This window comes from Carassius carassius, chromosome 15, assembly GCF_963082965.1.
Source record: "Carassius carassius chromosome 15, fCarCar2.1, whole genome shotgun sequence".
Lineage (NCBI taxonomy): Eukaryota > Metazoa > Chordata > Actinopteri > Cypriniformes > Cyprinidae > Carassius > Carassius carassius.
Window position 1 is genome coordinate 20,340,944 of NC_081769.1, and position 19,197 is coordinate 20,360,140.

General features: G+C 37.5%; 2 protein-coding genes across 2 annotated transcripts in view; one reads left to right on the top strand and one right to left on the bottom strand.

The window, feature by feature from the left end:
* The window catches only part of megf8 (multiple EGF-like-domains 8), a 29,209-nt gene extending 24,379 nt beyond the window's left edge, over nt 1-4,830 (bottom strand). The window contains exons 1-6 of the mRNA XM_059567901.1: nt 4,429-4,830; nt 2,269-2,525; nt 1,469-1,632; nt 956-1,171; nt 678-858; nt 30-118 (exon numbers count right to left, since the gene is read on the bottom strand). Coding sequence (XP_059423884.1) covers nt 30-118; nt 678-858; nt 956-1,171; nt 1,469-1,632; nt 2,269-2,440 — 822 coding nt within the window. The 5' untranslated portion in view covers nt 2,441-2,525; nt 4,429-4,830. The remainder of the gene's footprint in view (nt 1-29; nt 119-677; nt 859-955; nt 1,172-1,468; nt 1,633-2,268; nt 2,526-4,428) is intronic.
* A 10,171-nt stretch (nt 4,831-15,001) lies between these two features.
* trim35-28 (tripartite motif containing 35-28) lies at nt 15,002-18,748 on the top strand. Its single transcript, XM_059567902.1, has 6 exons — nt 15,002-15,754; nt 15,884-15,979; nt 16,084-16,314; nt 16,966-16,988; nt 17,834-17,952; nt 18,040-18,748. Exons 1-6 carry the CDS (start codon nt 15,326-15,328, stop codon nt 18,573-18,575), a joined length of 1,434 nt encoding a protein of 477 aa, XP_059423885.1. The 5' UTR covers nt 15,002-15,325; the 3' UTR covers nt 18,576-18,748.
* The last annotated feature ends 449 nt before the right edge of the window (nt 18,749-19,197 follow it).

Genomic DNA, 19,197 nt, shown 5'->3' on the forward strand with positions numbered 1-19,197 from the left:
AAAAAAAAAAAAGAGAAGAAGAAACTTACTGGACTATATAAATATGATCTCTGTTCCCAATTATTGGTCGAAAAATTGTAAACAACAAGGTCCTCCAATGCTCTGTTTAGATCAAACCCTATAAATAAAAACCAAGGGTTGAAATAAATCCCTCCTCAAGCGTACTTTAAAGCTGAAGTTTTAAAATAAAAGAAGAGCAGTAGTTATTCATATTTTTCTTGCCATGTCAAAATCTAAGCCTATCCTAAACATTTTAGAGAAGTAAATTTGTGATACTAAATTGTCAACCGATGTCAACTGATATATCGTTATTCGGTTAGAATAGAAATTTTGCATTAAATGCGTTAAATTATTTTAACGCATTAAGAATTGTAAAATTATTTGCATGCATTAACACGTTAATGACGACAGCCCTAAACAAAACGTTGTTAATATTTTACAGATATTAATCTAGCAAATTGATTGATAATACAAATTACAAATATTTAATTTTGTAAACAACTATTTATAATTGTGTTATCCTAAAAACATAATAAGCTTAATATTTTTATCACACAAGTATAAATGGGCTTTTATACAAGAAAACATGTCAAACAGCTGCCCACATTCCAGATCATGATAAATGATCAACAATCAGTCAGTGATGGGAAAGGCTAGCTGAAAAACCTCCAGCTTACCTCCGAACATGTACATGGCTCCAGTGGAAGCCAGGTAAACCCCAGCAGAGGCGGTGCGAGGGGCTACTTTAATGTCACCTGGGCTCACCTCCCACCACTGGCCCGCGCCACTGTTGTCACGGAGACCCAGCTGACAGTTCTGTCCCACAAAGCCGGGGCTGCAGATACAATGCTCACCCCTCTGTTAGAGAGAGGGCGAAACAATACGTGACATTAAAACAACAAAACTACACTCTGTACTCACTTTATGCATAATGCAGAGCCTACTTCTTGCCTACCTTATCACAGCGACCGTGGTCATGTTGAGTGCAGACCTGGGAGCAGAGAGGGGTGCTGCAGTCCATTCCTCCCCACCCCTGATGACACTGACAGCGGGCAGTAGCTCCATCACAGCGCCCATGACCACCGCAGTCCCCAGGGCAAACTGAAAACGTGTAGGTGGCATTGAAGCCCAGCAAGTTGTAGTTGGCGTCGCTGAAGAGATGCAGCAGCATCTTGTAAAGAACACAACAGAAGATGAACAATTTATAATGACTGTGGGAAAACAGAGACAGACTGTGAACAACATGTCTATCAATTGAGCACTGGCATAGTTTCTTATGACTCACAGTGTTATAAAATGGACACATGCTGAGAGAAATGGAAAAACCTCAAATGGAGCTTCCTTTCTTCACAAACTCGTTGAACAAAGAGCATTAAAGAAAGGGAGTGCATTTTGATTCTCTGAAAAGTAAGGCTCTCAGGACAAGTATAACTCAACAAATGGTATAAACTGATACTTTTGGTCTTACCTTACCGGACTTGGCCTCAATTGGTTGTGGTAGGGTGTTGCCACTTAAACTTGCCAGTAGGGGGCTCTGGTAGGAATCACCATCATAGACAAACAGGTAGTCATAGGTACACTCCGTCTCCATAAATGTGAAGTTAAGCACAATGCGATGATTTCTGCTGGGAGCTGAAGGAGGACAGAAGAGTTCCCATTACAACCAGAAGAAAAAACATACTGTGCTTGTCTTAATATCACCTTCAAGAGGTAGACATTTCTAATAAATATACAAATTGAGAGAAGGGTCATGGTAACTTAGTTACTGAAATTGGTAGTTGTTTTTATAATTACTAATCAACCCATAACTACTAATAAAGTGGCAATGAAATGGAAGCAGCAACAGATCTTTTCTTCTGTGTTGTGAAATACATCCAGGTGAAACCGATTATCAAATAAAGAACATAATAAAAGAAGTGGAGACTTTGTTCTATCCATCAGTGGTTGTTTTGATGGATGGAGATCTTAATGCAAATTTGAGGTCACTGTAAGAAAGGGATTTAAGCAAACTAAATGATTGGAATATTTCACCATAAGATCCAGTTATGACATTTTAATTCAAAATGTAAATTAAATGTAAAAATAATAAGATAAATAAGATGCATTTACAAAAAAACAAACAAAAAAAAACAATACACATTCTCATTTCATGCCGACTTTGAATTACAAGCAAAACAGTCATGAGTTTAAATCCTATAATTATATGCTAATAAAGCTTCTTTCATTCATCTGCTCTCGTTAGCATTCATATAGTTTTTTGACACTAACCTTTGATAAGCCACTCGCAGTTCCCGTTCACAGAGTAGTTTCCTGGTCCATCTGTGACATATCCTGGGACACCCCGCAGAACCTGTCTTTGGCCTTTACAGTCTCCTGCCCAAACAGCAGGTATCAGAACCAACAAGACAGGCAGCAGGACAGTCGGGATGTGAGAAGTCATCCTCTCCTCCACAGACAAAGGACAAAGTGAGATAAAGATGGAGAAACTACTGGAGAGTGGTTGGACCTGCTCACAGTATGGAGACCTGTAGAGAGAGAGAGAGAAAAAAATAATTGTGGAATTATCTACGAATAACACATCTCAAGCAAAGCGTATAAATTAACCCTATAGTATGGCAAAAAAAATGCATGCACTCAGCTAAGGTTTTAAGTTAATATGATCATTTTATAGATATTGATGTAAAATAACAAAATGTTTAAATCTAGAGTTGTTTAAAACATTTATAATTTATCTATAAATGTGAATTAATCTATAGTCATCTTCATTTTAGTACTTTGTCATAATTTTGAGAATTTTGAGAGGTGAGAACTTGTTATTAATAAAAACTGATTGTCTACTTGGATAATGTGATAATGTAGTAACAAGCTTGATATAGACATGGATATATATTATGGAATGGTTTAACAGGCAACAAATAAACAATATAAATAAACTGCAAAATTCTTCTGAAGCAGAGAATATTGCCAAATTATGGAGACAACATTATTGTAGTCTTTTTAATTGTTATTAATAAAAACTGATTGTCTACTTGGATAATGTGATGCAGAAAGTTCACTGAGAGTAATAAAAGCAATAACAGTAAACATACACAACTGCTGCATGGTACAAAGCAGTTTTTAATGACATACATAAAATACACATCAACATTATACTAATTTATCTTAACAAGTAGTAACTGCACTGTACATGACTGTAGACCCGTAGACAAAATGGAACCTCATACTACAAGGCCTACTGTATCACACTTCATACATTAATTTTTAAAACCTTTAAATTATCAGCATGATCAAAACTCCGCTGTACAACTTGTGCACAACCTTCCATATATTTTTCCTTCATGTTTATGTATACATTTCTCAATCATTGTATCACATTTTTTTCTGACCCTCAAAATTAAAACAACAGAGCTTTGATCAAAATAAAAGTGACAAATAATATTTGTCGCTTTGGATTAAAGTGTCTGCTAAATGACTACATGTAAATGTAACATTTAAAAGAAAATACTCACTGATTTACATAAGGTCTCAGAATTTTATTTTTTAGCCATATAAATAACAACATCTGCACCAAATTGGATAATTTTGTAGTTTGAGCCTCTGAATAAAACTGATGTGTTTTTACTCCTCAAAAAGTATGAGCTACATATTCTCACTATATAACACTATGTGAGCCATAAAAGTCTGATGTATCAAAAGATACAAAATATGAAACACTTATGTAAACTTTTATTTATGTTTTATCGGTTTTGTGTAAAGGTTAAATAAACTTTAATTTTTAAAGAAAAAAATGTATGATATTTAATAATTAAAAAAATATTTAACGCTTTAGAAGGGGAAACAGAATAAAAGTGTTTTTATACATAATTTGTATTATCTATCATTGATGTTGTTAAATACAGACACAATTTGTCGTCATTGATACGAAGTACAAACTGTAATGTTGTTGTCCTATAAAATGACAAAGCTTTCTTATCTAATCTTATACTGTCAAAAAAGACAACATCTTATACAAACACTTTTAAAACCAAACTCTTGAACTATTAAAAAAATAAAAATAAAATAAACAAAAGTTACACAACATAAGAGCTAAAAGGGACACTTGTCTTTTTTAACTAGTATGTCCGATGTTAGCTTACACAAGCATCATTGTAACAGCAATGGTGAGCTAACGGTTTACCTTAGTGTTAGCTGTTCTGTCATCATATTTAACCTACTGTTGTCCCTTGTTAAACTTCACAATTACAATAATTCCTACAGCAGTGTACACCAGTCAATTGTCAGTTCAGTATTTACTGATTCATATCAATCAAAGGGACATTTAAAACTGACAACCGACCCTTCGCTTTAGCTGAACAGGCTAACCGACTTGCCATGTCTATCCCGCTAGCTGTTGGGAAAAAAACAAACCGTTTTCACTCATTTACTCACCAATTCCCGAGTATTGGTCTCCATGTTTCTAAAGCATAGAGGTTTTCTTAACTCACATCCTTTATCAGGTGAAATGATAAAAAGGCGCGTTGAGCGCTGCAGTTATTGTTGTGCTGCGGAGCCCAGCGACGGTTTAAAGCTCGAGACCACCGCGGATGAGGATGATGTGTGAGCAGCAGCAATCAAAGGCCTCGAGCTCCGCTCACAGAGTGGCTTTATTTAAAAAACATCTCCATATGTTATTAACAACAACGTGCGCATCCTCTCTGTTTCAAATTCTGGTTAAATCCGACCAATAAGTGTTACAACATGATCAGCCTTGTGCGTGAGTTTGTTCCCTGATATCCAGGACGCGTCTTGCTGTGAGTGTTTGTTAACTGGGGAGGTGTGTGTGTTTCCAGATGGTTGTCAACAACACAAAGCCTAATAATCATGTGCATTCTGAACGGGTTCTCTGCTGGTCTTCTGATAGTATTGCATTTTATTCTCATGTAACCATGTAACAAGAGGTTTCAAACTTATAAGGACTTTTAATGATTTACTGACGAAAATCATTAATGTGTCAATAAAGTAGTAACAAGCTTGATATAGACATGGATACAATTTATGGAATGGTTTAACAGGCAACAAATAAACAATATAAATAAACTGCAATATTTTTCTGAGGCAGAGAATATTGCCAAATTATGGAGACAACATTATTGTAGTCTTTTTAATTGCATCCAAAATGAATTGTATAATGTGGATGATATTCAAGTTAATGATCCAACAGTGATCATATCACGTGAGGTGGATCATGCTATAAGTAAATTGCATCAAAATAAAGCTAGTGGCTTATATAATATTTCTGATGAACATCTTAAATATTGAAGTAAGCGGTTAGCCCCTTAGCTGTCTGTTTTACTGGCCTTCTGATTCATGGTGTGTTCAATGTTGTCTGTTCTGTTAGTGCCAGTTATTAAGAACAAAGCTGCAATGGTAGGCAACTTAGATAATTAAAGACTTATAGCTTTAGCTTGTATCCTATCTAAAGCGTTTGAAAAAATCTTGCTGGATAGGTTAAATGTGTTTATTAATTCTACAGACAAGCAGTTTGGATTTAAGGCTAAACATGGTACTGATCTTTGCATCTGCATCAAAGGAAATAGTAAACAAGTATAGAGATAAAATCATATCTGTCTTTATGTGCTTCATTGATGCATCTCAAGCTTTTGATCGAGTTAACCATGCAAAGTTATTTTTTAAAATGACACAGAGAGGGGTGCCAGAATACATCGTGAGAATCCTGGTTTATGGTATACCAGATGATGCGCGTAAAATGGGGCAATAGAGTCTCTGCCCTTTTGGGTTTAGTAATGGCATGAGACAAGGATGGATTTAGTCTCCAATTTTGTTTAATCTTTACACAGATGATCTATCTGAATGTTTGAATGCTTGTAAAACTGGGTGTATGATTGGGAATATTCTAGTGTACATATTATGTATGCAGATGATCTTGTGGTGTTTAGTCCTAGCAGTGCTGGTCTTCCACAGCTTTTAACTGTGTGTTCTGATTATGGTTTTACACATGATATTTTATATAATCCGGTTATGATTTTCAGAAAGAAGGATAAAAGTATACAATTTCCAGTTTTCAAGTTGTCTAATAAGAGTCTTACTGTGTGTGCGAAAGTAAAATACCTTGGTCATTTAATCTCAGAACGCATAACAGACGATGAGGATATTGAAAGGCAACGCCATATGATATGCAGGCGATATAAGTTTTTGGCAATATGGCGGCACAGAGTAGAATATTGATTACGTTTTAAGGGAGGCAGGGGTTTTAGGCAGGATTTGATGCATGATGTGTGTAGATATTAATGTTAGGGGACAATGTGAGAGTGTACGTTTTAGTAGGAAAACGTATTATCTGATCCACACTCTGGAACAGAAGAGGGCGGTATTGCACCAATAAGCTGGATGCGTACCGCCATTAAACTGGAAAGAAGACGAATATGACAGCTTGTTGTGAGAGACAACAGTGAGAATCTTTTTTTTCCCGAAATAATTATTTAAATTGAAGTGTATAAGTCATTTTCATACAGTGGTATTGTTTTTGGAGTTAATAATTTATTAAAACTAAGGCGTAAAGTAAGCAACATATAAGCAAAAGGTCTAAAGACGCTATCCCCAGGTATCACAGGCTCAATCTGTCTGTGACCTAGGCTACATAATATAGCATATTTGTGATTTTGCTGTAAACATGTTTTATAATGCATAACTAACAGGGGAGCTCCATTAAGTACATGACTCAATACTGTATTTACATAAACCATATATACTTCATTGTCTGACAAAAGCGAATGAAATCCTCTGTGTGGTTCACATACACTAGACACTTATAGTGCTTAAAGGGATTGTTCACTCCAAAATGAAAATTCTGTAATAAATTACTCACCCTCGTGTCGTTTCAAACCTGTAAGACCTTCATTCATTTTCGGATCACAAATTAAGATATGTTTGCTCTCCAGTGTTGGGTATAGTTACTTTGGAAAGTAGTTAGTTAGGTTACAACGTTACCATCAATTAAAAGTAATCAGTTATGATACAGCGTTACCTATTCATAAAAGTAACGCGTTTGAGTACTCATGCGTTACCAAAAATTAAAAGCCGTTTGCAGCGGCTCACACATGACAGACACAGCCCCCGGCCCCTTTAAAAGCACCTAGAAGTCGTGACTCCCGACAATGAACAACATCAGTCATCCGACTAAATTAACACTGCAGGATAACAATAACAGGAAAGACAGTAGGCAATAGGCTATTCCACATGGCGTTTTATTTATTTATTATCACAGAACATATTATTAATAAAAATTCGCACCTACCCAGCCCGGGTAGCCTAGGCTACTGTATATTATGAGCACCACAAGATAACTCCTGATTTTTCTTTAACTTTAAATAATGCAGTTATCAAAGTACAAGTATGCTTACTTGTAAACACAACCTTAAACAGGCTTGCAGATTTAAATCCATTTAGAAATGATGAACAACCAGCCAACCAATGATCTAACAGAAATTAACAACTGCCTGTCAAACAAAAATTATAACAAACCAAATTAAATCCTTCACTGCCACACAGGCAAATGACAAATCGCTTAATAGCCGAACTAATTATTATTAAAGTGTCACTCACAGTCACAAGCCTAAATTCGCTTTAACACAGTCCATAAACCAAACGCTGTCCTCTCTGCCATCTTGCCGGGAGTTCGAAAAAAAAAACACACACACACACACAGGGTCAGGCGCAGGGCACAGACGTATCACAGCCATTGACTTTACGATCACAGAGCTTCGGCTCCGCTGATACATCCGCAGGTGGCACAGTAGACCTACTGTCTGACAAAAAGTAGGCTTCAGTCGGGATTTTCCAATCCTTAAAATAACGGATTACTTTTTAAAAAAAATAACGAAGTTACTGATTACTTACGCACGAAACTAACGCGTTAAATTACACCTTTCAGGAAAAAAGTAATTAGACTACTCTAACGCGTTACTTTGTAACGCGTTACCCACAACACTGTTGCTCTCTGACCCTGCATAGATAGCAACAAAGCTGAAATGTTCACAGACCCAGAAAGGTAGTAAGGACATCGGTAAAACAGTCCATGTGACATAAGTGGTTCAAACGCAATTTTACAAAGCTTTTTGTATGCAAGGAAAACAAAAATAATGACTTTTATTTAACAATTCTTGCCCTCTAAATCATGCCTCCACCATTATTAAGAGTACCACTGCACATTCTCGTAGCTCTGTAAAACTGTGGTTAAACAACTGATGTCATGTGGACTCTTTTATCAATATCCTTACTTAGTTTCTGGCCCTGGGAACATTTCAGTTGCATTGCTGTCTATGGAGGGTTAGAGAGCTCTTGGATTTAATCCAAAATATCTTAATTTGTATTCCGAAGATGAACGGAGGTCTTACGGGTTTGGATGACACAAGGGTGAGTAATTAATGACAGAATCAAAATTTTTAGGTGAACTATCCCTTCACTAATTAAAACTGGATACACTCCTTAAATGAAGAATAACATTTGAAGGAAAACTGAATTGTCTGGAGTAAGGACACGATTGGGCCAAAGAAGCATACTGTTTGGTCATATTGCTTTAGCAGTTTGATAAACATTTAACATCTAATGATTAACTTTTATCTCATGTTGCTGTTGCTTAGATGTCCAGGAAAATGGTTACCCAAAAATAAAAATGCTGTCATTATTTACTCGGCCTCATGACATTCCAAAGCTGTTTGACATTCTTTCTTCTGTGGAATATATATATTAAAAACATGTTCTGAAGAATATTGATAATCAAACCATTAAGCTTCCCATTAGCTTCATTGTATTATTATTTTATTTTTTTGTTAATTTAATGGAAGACATGGGAACTGAATTTTTTTTTTTTTACCAACATATCATCTTTCAAGTTCCATAGAAAAAAGCAAGTCAAACAGGGCAAACATGAGGGGGAGTAGGCTTGGGTATCGAGTATCGATTAGAACCAGCACTAGATTTGCGATTTTCCCGGAATCTTTCAAAAGTTAAAATTTGGATTCCTAGTCACACGTCCTGATTTTGCTAAGTTAGATGTGTTCCTTGGTCAACATATTTTGTTGACCCTGGAGCAACATTTTACTCCAAAAATATATTCTTGGCCATATCCCTACACCTAAACCTAACCCTAACCATGAGTAATCCCTAAAATCAGAGGAAATGATAGATGAATGATACTTATGTACAAGCAACAAAAAGTGATTTTAAGCGTAAACTATACAAAATCTATAAACTGGTTCTTCAAATCTGATTGGTTAATCACAATGTTGTTCCAGCATGTCTCACTTGGTAAAATCAGGTTCTGCTTCCTAGTCCACCGACCGGAAGAAGAAGAAACCGCTGAACACCAACAAAGAAGCGTACACCGGAAGTGTTGGCATAATCGAGCGAGTCGAACATGGATAGCGTGCGTTGGCGGTCCTAAGTGTGGTTTCACTTTCCAAAACAGAACGAAATCTCAGCAAAATGCAACATTTGCATTAAGATTGTTTCGTGCATAGGAGGGTGCACATCGAACATGATAATGCACCTCCGAGTTCATGGAGTAGAAATAAATATGTCCCCCGTCTTTGAAGCGCTGCGCCGACCGTCCTCCGCTGCCTCTTTTTTTTTCTCCTATTTATGCTTTCAAGCTTCTTCTACACCCAGCGAACGTGTTTTCTCCACAGCAGGAGATAATAAAGTTATCTGTCCAGAATGCTCACGTATCCTGCCTGAGAAGGCAGATATGATAATTTTCCTAAACAAGAACTGTTTCTGATTTTATACTGTACCTGCTGCTAATCTATACTGGGTTTTACAAGTTGTTTCTTATTGTAGGACCCTATGATTTCCGAGATTCAGAAAACGCGGACGGAATCGCGGAATACAGTCATAAAAACGGAATTTATAGTTTAATGCGGAATGTCACAGAATTTGACAAATTTTGAATGAATTAATCAAAGTTGCTCATTGCACTTACATCAAATAGCGATATGGACTAGTATCTGTTAATATTAAGCCGGAAAAGTCTATTTAAATATGAATCCTGCATGTTCTGCTTGTCTGTTAATGAATGGCGCAGAAGCGCGTCTTCATTCATCACACACACGGAAGCATACGTGAGGCTCGCGGTGATTTCAGAGTCTGTCGTCTCTCTAAAGTAAAAGAAAAAATGTAGGGAGTTAATAGAATTAAAATTGATGAAAAAGGTCAGACTATTTCCTTCAGAAAGAGCGTTGGTTAGCTAGATAGCCATTTAAAATATTCTAAACTTTTTTTTGACCTTGCCTCTTAAAAGAATCGTAATCGATAAGATAAAGATAAAGTGAAGTGACATTCAGCCAAGTATGGTGACCCATACTCAGAATTTGTGCTCTGCATTTAACCCATCCGAAATGCACACACACAGAGCAGTGAACACACACACACACACACACACACACACACTGTGAGCACACACCCGGAGCAGTGGGCAGCCATTTATGCTGCGGCGCCCGGGGAGCAGTTGGGGGTTCGATGCCTTGCTCAAGGGCACCTAAGTCGTGGTATTGAGGGTGGAGAGAGAACTGTACATGCACTCCCCCCACCCACAATTCCTGCCGGCCCGGGACTCGAACTCACAACCTTTCGATTGGGAGTCCGACTCTCTAACCATTAGGCCACGACTTCCCCTATCGGAATCGGAATCGGAACCGGAATCGAAATCGTTCAAATTCAAACGATACCCAACCCTAAGGGGGAGTAAATGATGACACAATTTTACTAGATTCCTTTGTGTGGTTTAAACTGTAAATGACTGACTGAATAATTGAAAAAAGTTCACTTTAAAATTTTAACCGTCACAAAATGATTAAACAATGGACGCGGACTTTAGTGTCATTACCTTACATTTACAATGTTGTTCTTTTGGAACCCAGTCAATGTGAATATAGTTAATATTGTGAAATTTTGTTATTAATGTAATTGTTATAACTGTAAAAATAAGATGGCAAAATATTACTACTGAAATAATATTCATAATAATTATAATGACTTGAATTCTTCATTGCTTTTCCTTCAATAGTTTTTGTTGTATTATACTGCATATGCTTTTAATGCTTTTGCTGAAAATTGTCCTCTGATCTTCTCTCTCCAGTGTTCACTCTGTCCCTCAGTGTAAGCAGTGCTCTGCTCTTGGCACCTGTTCAGAGTGTCTGCAGACGTTTCAGTGCGGCTGGTGTGGAGACTACAACAACCCCACTATCGGCAGGTAGGGTAGGAACGTGTCTGTGAATACACCAAACAACCGTCATCTTCAGTAACACTTCTGATCACTGTTTTCCTTCTTATATTACATCCGGCCCTTCTGGTTCTTCACAGGTGTTTGAGAGGTGACTGGGGTGGGATGGATGACCCCTCGGCTGTTAACTGTAGTATGGCTGTAGCTGAAGTGAAAGCCAGCAGGTAAGATTAAAACAATTTATGCCTAGTGTCTAAATGAATGTGTCATTTGATATGATTTACATCTCTTCTTTCTTCCACCAGCCCCGAGCCTCAAACTTTATCACCCCCTCGGTTAATGGAGCTCGAGATGGAGCTGTAGCTGATGGAAGGGATGGAAGGAGACGGAGATGCTGTTTGGTCCTATCCATCCTGTCCGGTTATTAACTATTATTCATTAAAAGAAAAATCATAAAAAATGTGTCAAAGTAATTAATTTCAAAATGAGTGATGTGGTATAACCAGCAGGAGAGCAGGGATGTGTGAACTGAATTGGGTGGAAGTACAGTGTGTTACAGTAAAGTTATTAACAGTTTTTTCTTTATTAAAATTCATAAATATTGTGTAAAACCAATTATATTCAAAACCAGTGTTGTAGAATAACCAGCAGGAGAGCAGTGATGTGTGAACTGAATTTGGTGGAAGTACAGTGTGTTACATTAAAGTTATTAACTATTATGTTCAATAACGGTGAAGTTATTAACTATTTTTCATAATAAAAAATCATTAAAAAGGTGCAAAAGCAATTGCTTGCAAAATGAAAGTTGTAGTATAACCAGCCGGAGAGCAGTGATGTGTGAACTGAATTTGGTGAAAGTACAGTGTGTTACAGTAAAGTTATTAACTATTTTTCATAATAAAAAATCATAAAAAATGTGAAAAAGCAATAACATTATTAACAGGGTTTTCTTTAATAAAATTCATAAAAATAGTGTAAAACCAATTATTTTCAAAAATAATTATTTAACTATTTTTCATAATAACAAAATCATAAAAAATTTGCAGACGGTGCCTTCGGACTTGCCTCTCAGACGCCAGCGCATTGAGATCAACGTATTTTGTATAGAGAATGGGCAGTAACGCTTGTTTTCAGGCAAACTCGCTTGTAGCTCGTTTACTACATCACTACGAGTGAAAAGAGGCCTAATTCGTGTACTAAAAACGTTTTGCTCGCGAGCAGGGGCGTAGCACCAAATTTTGGGCCCTGGGTACAAACCATCTTGCTGGGCCCCCAATACCATAGTGATACCAATGGGCAAGGTATTGCATTTTTATCATACAAACACTTAAAATGTAAACAAAATAGGCCACACTCCGATTAATATATTTTTGTTTTATTGTCGAAAGTACTACTTACTGAGATGACAAAAGGTCTAGCAGGTCCAAACCTGGACTAAATCAAATATACTGTAAAGCAGTTCTGAAAATGACCATACCAAATGAGAAAAACTTTGGTCTGAAACACAAACTAAATAATGTCAGGTAAATGCCCATTGACGGGTCTTTGCATGCGCAAATTTGCTGATCAGGTCTTTAAAGTCCAGTTTTTTGCTAGCATTTGAACAATAGTTTTCCTGTGCTTATCAGTAAGAGTTGTTGGCCATAATCCTGGGTCCTCTGACAATCCCTCTCCAGTATCCCTAAGTCTCTCATTCTCTTCTCTTTCCTCTTCAGCTCTGTCCTCCTGCTCCTGACTACCTTCATCACATTCTTCACTTTCCCTCTGATCACTTATATGAATATCAACCTCATCTTCTATTTCTGCCTCTGCTACAAGAGGAAATAAGCAAAATGGGTACATTGTTATTGTACACATTTAAACTTTAAACTGTAAACTTTAAACTGTAATTAGTAATTACACTTTAAAGTTTAAATGTGTACAATAACAATGTACTAATTTTGCTTATTTCCTCTTAACACTTAATTACTAATTACTAAGTGTTAAAAAGCTCACCTTGTCTCACTGTCACACTCACATCCACCTCACTGTCACTGCTTTCACCTAGCCATGATGAGGGGCCTGCTGCTGCAGGGTCTGACTCTGAAACTGAAATATATGGCTTCAAATGGTTGCTAAAATATCCTTTATTGTCACAATACCTTTTTTTTAAAGTGTAGGCTAAGTACAAGATAATTGATGATTATTTGTCTGTTTAAAATAAATGCAGACTAGACTATAGAATCACAGGGTAAACTAACTGCCAAACTAGACATTCAGTCTTTGAATTATGTTTTAAAATAAGTCATTTTTCAATCATTAAGATGTGCATTATTATACTGAGAACAATCCTGTACTTAATGTAAGAGCGTGTGCGAGCTAATTTGCATAACAATGCGGTAAAATAGGCGCTAACGATCTGTGTTTTCGCGGGTGTTAGATTTTGACAATGGAGGGAAATATACAGTGTTTTCATGTAAACTTCTGACTCTGAGAGTGGGGAGAACTGCAGCAGAAGAGGAGACAAGCGTTTAGGCAGCTGCCTGGAGTGGCAGTGTGTTGAGCTCCGTCTGCTTCTCACTCCCTGTTATTTACGTAAGGGATAATGTATAACGTTAGATTACATTATCCTCCGCTTTGTGTCGGGGTCCTGTTCAGCCTGTCGGGGTTGTTATTCGCTATAACGACCGCCTCTCTATACATTATCCCGCTTATTACATGGCTACCCACAAAATAAATAAATAATTTGCCACGAATTATTGATTTAAAAAGGAGTTTATTGATTTAAAAACGATTGTATTGCTTCCGCCAAAGAAAATAGTCCATTCCGCGTCCATAGCAACGCGCTGTTTTTCATGGCAACGGTCTGTTATACTTCGCAGCGGTCTGTTATCAAGAAATAACAGACCGCATTCTATATTGGAATTCAGCCAAGCCATGTAATAATCAGAAACATTGTTTGCTCGCTATGAAGGGTGTGATACTATAAAGTATTGGTATATTATTCATAAATGCAAACATAAATGTATGCTATTCTACCGGGAGTAGATATTTATGTTAAAACAATGTCAATGCTTGATGATGCATTTGGAGCTCACCTCTCTTTTCAAAAAAATTTGTGAGCAACTGCTTGCCCTCATTTGCCCTTCTCTCTTTATTCTGCTTCTCTTTTCGTTTTTGAGCCCCTGGTTTTCCTTTCTTAAGGAGAGACATGACTCTTCACGGCTCACTCCAGCTCCTGTCTCATCAACTGATTCAATCACCGCGGGTCCGCAGCAGAAGCACCTGACCTCCGGGTCGTACCATTTGCATTGATTCGAGAGGGGTGTGGGGCCCTGCACAGCATGAAAATGACTTTTTTATACCAAACCAGCGCCTAACTACAAGTTTAGTTTTGCACAGGAACTTTTTTAGTTGTACATAAATGCTATACAAATGTTAGTGCATGTATATGTATGTATAGAAAACTGACTTCTAAGGGCCCCCCCCCTGCCTCGGGCCCTGGGTACTCGGTACCCTTTACCCCCCCAGTCCGACGCCCCTGCTCGCGAGTTATTGATCCGGAAAAGTCGAATCTGTGAATATCTTGCCATTTTTACCGAACTACATATGCGCACGATCTCGTCTGATCTCGGAAGTTCTCGATCGCCCACCCTTGCTATGGTTTCAGGGTTGCCAAGTACGTGGTTTTCCCGCGAAATTGAGCTACTTTTAAACTGTTGTCGCCAGCGGGTTGTTTTTCATGTCCGCGGAATCCAAATTTTCACAGGGAAACCCCAACAAAAAACGCGTGTTTTTTACCCCACGGAACGCGATTTTTTAACTGGAGACCCCTGGAACGCGATTGTGCTAGTTTTTAGTAGCGATTTGAGGCTTTTCCTGTTAAAACCTGGCAACCCTGCTTTCCTCTTCGTCACAACGCGGAAGTTGACAGAAATAAGAAGAAAACAGGTAGAACGTCTCTTCCTTAAAAACGCTTCCTTCATTCTTTTTAAACAACAAACTTAACCTTTTAAACGAAGAAGGTATAATGTTTTAAATCGCTCTGCGATATTTAAACGTCTTTTAAACTCGGCTGAGAAAACTGCCGTTTAATGAAAGTGAAAGTTAGCTAACGTTAGCTACAACATGGCAGAATACAGTGACGAAGATATCACAGACAGGCCATCACTTCTAGAGTCAGACTTAACGTGTCCTGTGTGCAAAGACATTTTTAAGGAGCCCGTGTTGCTCTCGTGTAGCCACAGTTTCTGTCAGGAATGCCTGGAGGGCAGTTGGAAGAACCAGTCCAAGCGGCAGTGCCCGATGTGCCGAAAATGCTGCGACGGAGAGACCCCGATCCCCAACCGCGCACTAAAAAACACCTGCGTGTCCTATAAGAAGGAGAGGAACTGGAGAGGACAGGGTACGGGTATAGACGAGGTTATCTGTGGTTTGCACCAGCGGCCCTTCCAGCTCTTCTGCATTAAAGACGAGGAACCCGTTTGCGTCGAGTGTGTGACACTTCATCCGGGACACGAGTTGGTGCCTATAGAGCAAGGAGTGCCTTTCTGCAAGGTGAAGTCATTGCTTTTCCCCCATTGTGGTATAAAAAGCAACTCACTTCGTGTTACAGCTACTGAAATGAATAGTGACCTTTTTATTGAAATACATAAATACACATTTCTAACGTGCAGTGTCTTATAGGAAGAGCTTAACATGAAAATCAAAATACTGGAAAGTAAGCAGGACTCCTTTAAAAGAATGAAAAAAAGATATAAAGAAACCATCTCCTTTCTTGAGGTAAGCAGTCTCCGTAAACTTTTTTTTTAAGGCCAAATGCATAAAATGCTGTGAAAACTATAATTTAGAACTAATTCTCATTCTGCTTGTCTATATTGTTGCAGAACCAGACTAAGGATGCAGAGAAACAAATCAAAGAAGAGTTTGAAAGACTCCATCAGGTCTTACGTGATGAGGAGTCATCTAGAATACATGCGTTGTATAGAGAAGAAAATGAGAAGAAGCAAATGGTGAATGAGAAGATTGAAACCATCAGTCGTGATATCACGGCTCTTGCAGAACTGATTCAGTCAGTAAAGAGGGAAATGGGAGCTGAGGATTTGACTTTCCTTCAGGTACATTTTTAATAGCTTTTGTATGTGTCCCTGATAATAATTAAAACTTAACTCTGTGTTTACCAGTTGTAAACAGGATACACATATGCATCCAGATATTTTAACAGGTCTGATGAAGTGTTGTTTTCAATATTTAGATTACAGGCAGAATCCTTTGGACTAATCACTGGTGGGTCAATGACAAAAAAATTAGTTTAACGCACATGTGCCTAAATTATTTTTTCTATTCATGCTGGTTTCATATGGCTTTGAAAGTCTTTTCACAATAAGTTTAAATTCACTGTCTGAAAAGTGTCAGCTCATTCTGTTGTGTCGAATTCCTTTCAAATTCATGTCAGGTCATTGTTTATGCCTCACGCCCCTACCAAAAAAATCTGAATGAACTTTGTCAAAAATGAAAAGCTTTTTTTTTCATATTATGTGTATTCCAGTCATTGTATTGATGAATTGCATTTTTAATGGGCAATGCTGAGAAATATCTTCAACCTAGATTAAATATGGCAAGTGTAGAAGAGGACTTGACATGAAATCGTGTCGTTGAGCCTTTATATTCATACTGACTGGGTTTTCTCACACTTTTAACATAACTGATAAATAAATGAGACATGTCCCACATTCAGCTCTTATAAGTCAATTTTTCTTCTTCCACAGAATTTCCAGAAGCTAAAAAGACGGTATGTGCCAATTTATCAAGTGTTTCTTAGTTCTGCTTTGCTATGAATTTCTTACTTAATACAACTATAAATAAGTAATATTTACTCACACTGATGCATTTTTTTTGTTCTACACATCGATTATGTTATTAAAGTCAACATGAATGTCTAGTTTCTTAATTCATCTTAAAGGGATAGTTCATCCAAAAATTAAAATTACTGAAAAATATCATTAATCAATGATTAGTGAAAATGCCCTGCTTGTCCATAGTGAATAGAGACAAACATGATCACAGAATTATTCTTGGTGACTCGTGCCATTTATTTCAAGTGCTCCGTGGATATACAATAGGGTAGGGTTTATGCATAAAAGTGGTATCCATGTACTTTTGCAAAGCTCACAAAGAAGTCACTTTCAAAGAAAGCAACCTTCTGTTGGTCCACATGCCAAATTTGTATGACCAACCTGAAACTTGCAAAATGCAAAATCAGATTTGGGAAATCTTTAGCCCTCATGCGAAATTACCAATAGAGTAGATTCCTACTGAAACTGAATTTCACCCACAAAAAACTAAGCAAACAACAGTAAATATGACCTTACATTTATTGTGAACAGTTTATCTGTGCATATAAAAACAAATTTTATTACTGGACCTTACGGTGAAAATGACAAGACTTCTGTCTAATGATAAATGCATTTATCATTTTCCAAAATCCTAACAACCAATGCACAGAACCATGTCCCCATCTTGCATTTTTTCTGTGATTTTGTTTTGGATGTACATCACAATATAGGTCAGACAAGATCTGTCACGATTTTTTGTGAATCTAATTTAGCTAAGATGGCCTCTTGATGTCTGTCACAGAACCCAGTGGACTAGTGAGGAACCAAAGAAGGTTCAAGGAGCACTCATCAACATGGCCTTGCATGTAGGTGCTTTGGGTTACAAAGTCTGGGAGCAGATGCTGACTCATGTCACATGTTGTGAGTGCACTTTTCACCTTGTCTAAAATATATGTAAGATTAACTCTGAGATCTTTGTTAGTCACTGTAACATTGATTTGTCTGCAGTGCCTGTAATCCTGGATCCCAACACAGTCTCGCCCTGGCTCTCCATATCTCCAGATTTTTCCAGTGTGCAGCAGAGTCTGGAAAGACAGACTTTCCCAGACAACCCTGAGAGGTTTGATCCCTGTGTTTTTGTCCTTGGCTCAGAGGGTTTCTCCTCAGGGCGCCACCGTTGGGAGGTCCGTGTGGCTGACCACCCCAAATGGATCTTAGGAGTATGTAAGGAGTCAGTGGTTCGGAAGAGAAAGTTCACAGTAACAACAAAAGCTGGAGTGTGGACCATCGGTCTGAGTAAAGGAGTCTACAGTGCACTGACTACTCCACGCACTGAGCTGAGTCTAGATAGAAGGCCTGAAACTATCAGGGTAAAGGTCAATATGGAGAAGGGAGAGGTGTCCTTCTGGGATACAGGCAACAACAAGCACCTATGTACATACAATGATAAGTTCAATGGAAAGCTGTTCCCCATCTTTGGCCCAGGCCTCCAGAGCACACCCATCACTATCTTGCCTGCTAAAGTGACCATACACAAACAATAAGTAAATATGCTTTGTAAATAATGCTTTAAATCTAAACCTGGTGAGGCTGAAGAGGCTAAAACATTCACTAAAGTTGCTACTTATTTTGAACAGATTTCAAGGAACTTTTCGGAATCAGTGCAAATTAATCTGTCAACAGCATTTTTGGCATAATTCTCCATGTCTATTTTTTTCTTTAAAAACTGAATTACAGTTAGAAATTTACAATGGAAAGTGAATGTGGCCAATTCATAAACATGAAAATACTCAGTCTTTTGATGGTATAGCCACAAGACATAAGCATAAGCAGTGTACATTATTAACATGATTTTAGTATGGAAAAAAATTACTTATTATCCTTTTATGTGTAAGGCAATATCCAGTTTTACAATTTCATAAGCATGACACAATAATGCTATGCTTTATGCAACCCTTAAATGACTGTAAAATCATGATTTAAGCAATGTTACAGATCAAGTAATAGTTTTAAAAGAAGAATGAATGTATGCACTTTTCTACTTTTAAATCCTCCAAAAACTGGACCCGTTCACTTTCATTTCAAGTGCAGGAGCACAACCGTCATCCTTGGATTTTGCTTCGAGGGACAAATTGAAATTTTTCAAACATGCCACAAATGCTGTTG

Coding starts and splice junctions, on each gene's coding strand:
- trim35-28 (XM_059567902.1), top strand. CDS start 15,326: ATGGCAGAATACAGTGACGAAGATATCACAGACAGGCCATCACTTCTA. Junction 16,315..16,965: donor AGGATTTGACTTTCCTTCAG/GTACATTTTTAA, acceptor CTTCTTCCACAG/AATTTCCAGAAGCTAAAAAG. Junction 17,953..18,039: donor GCTGACTCATGTCACATGTT/GTGAGTGCACTT, acceptor ATTTGTCTGCAG/TGCCTGTAATCCTGGATCCC.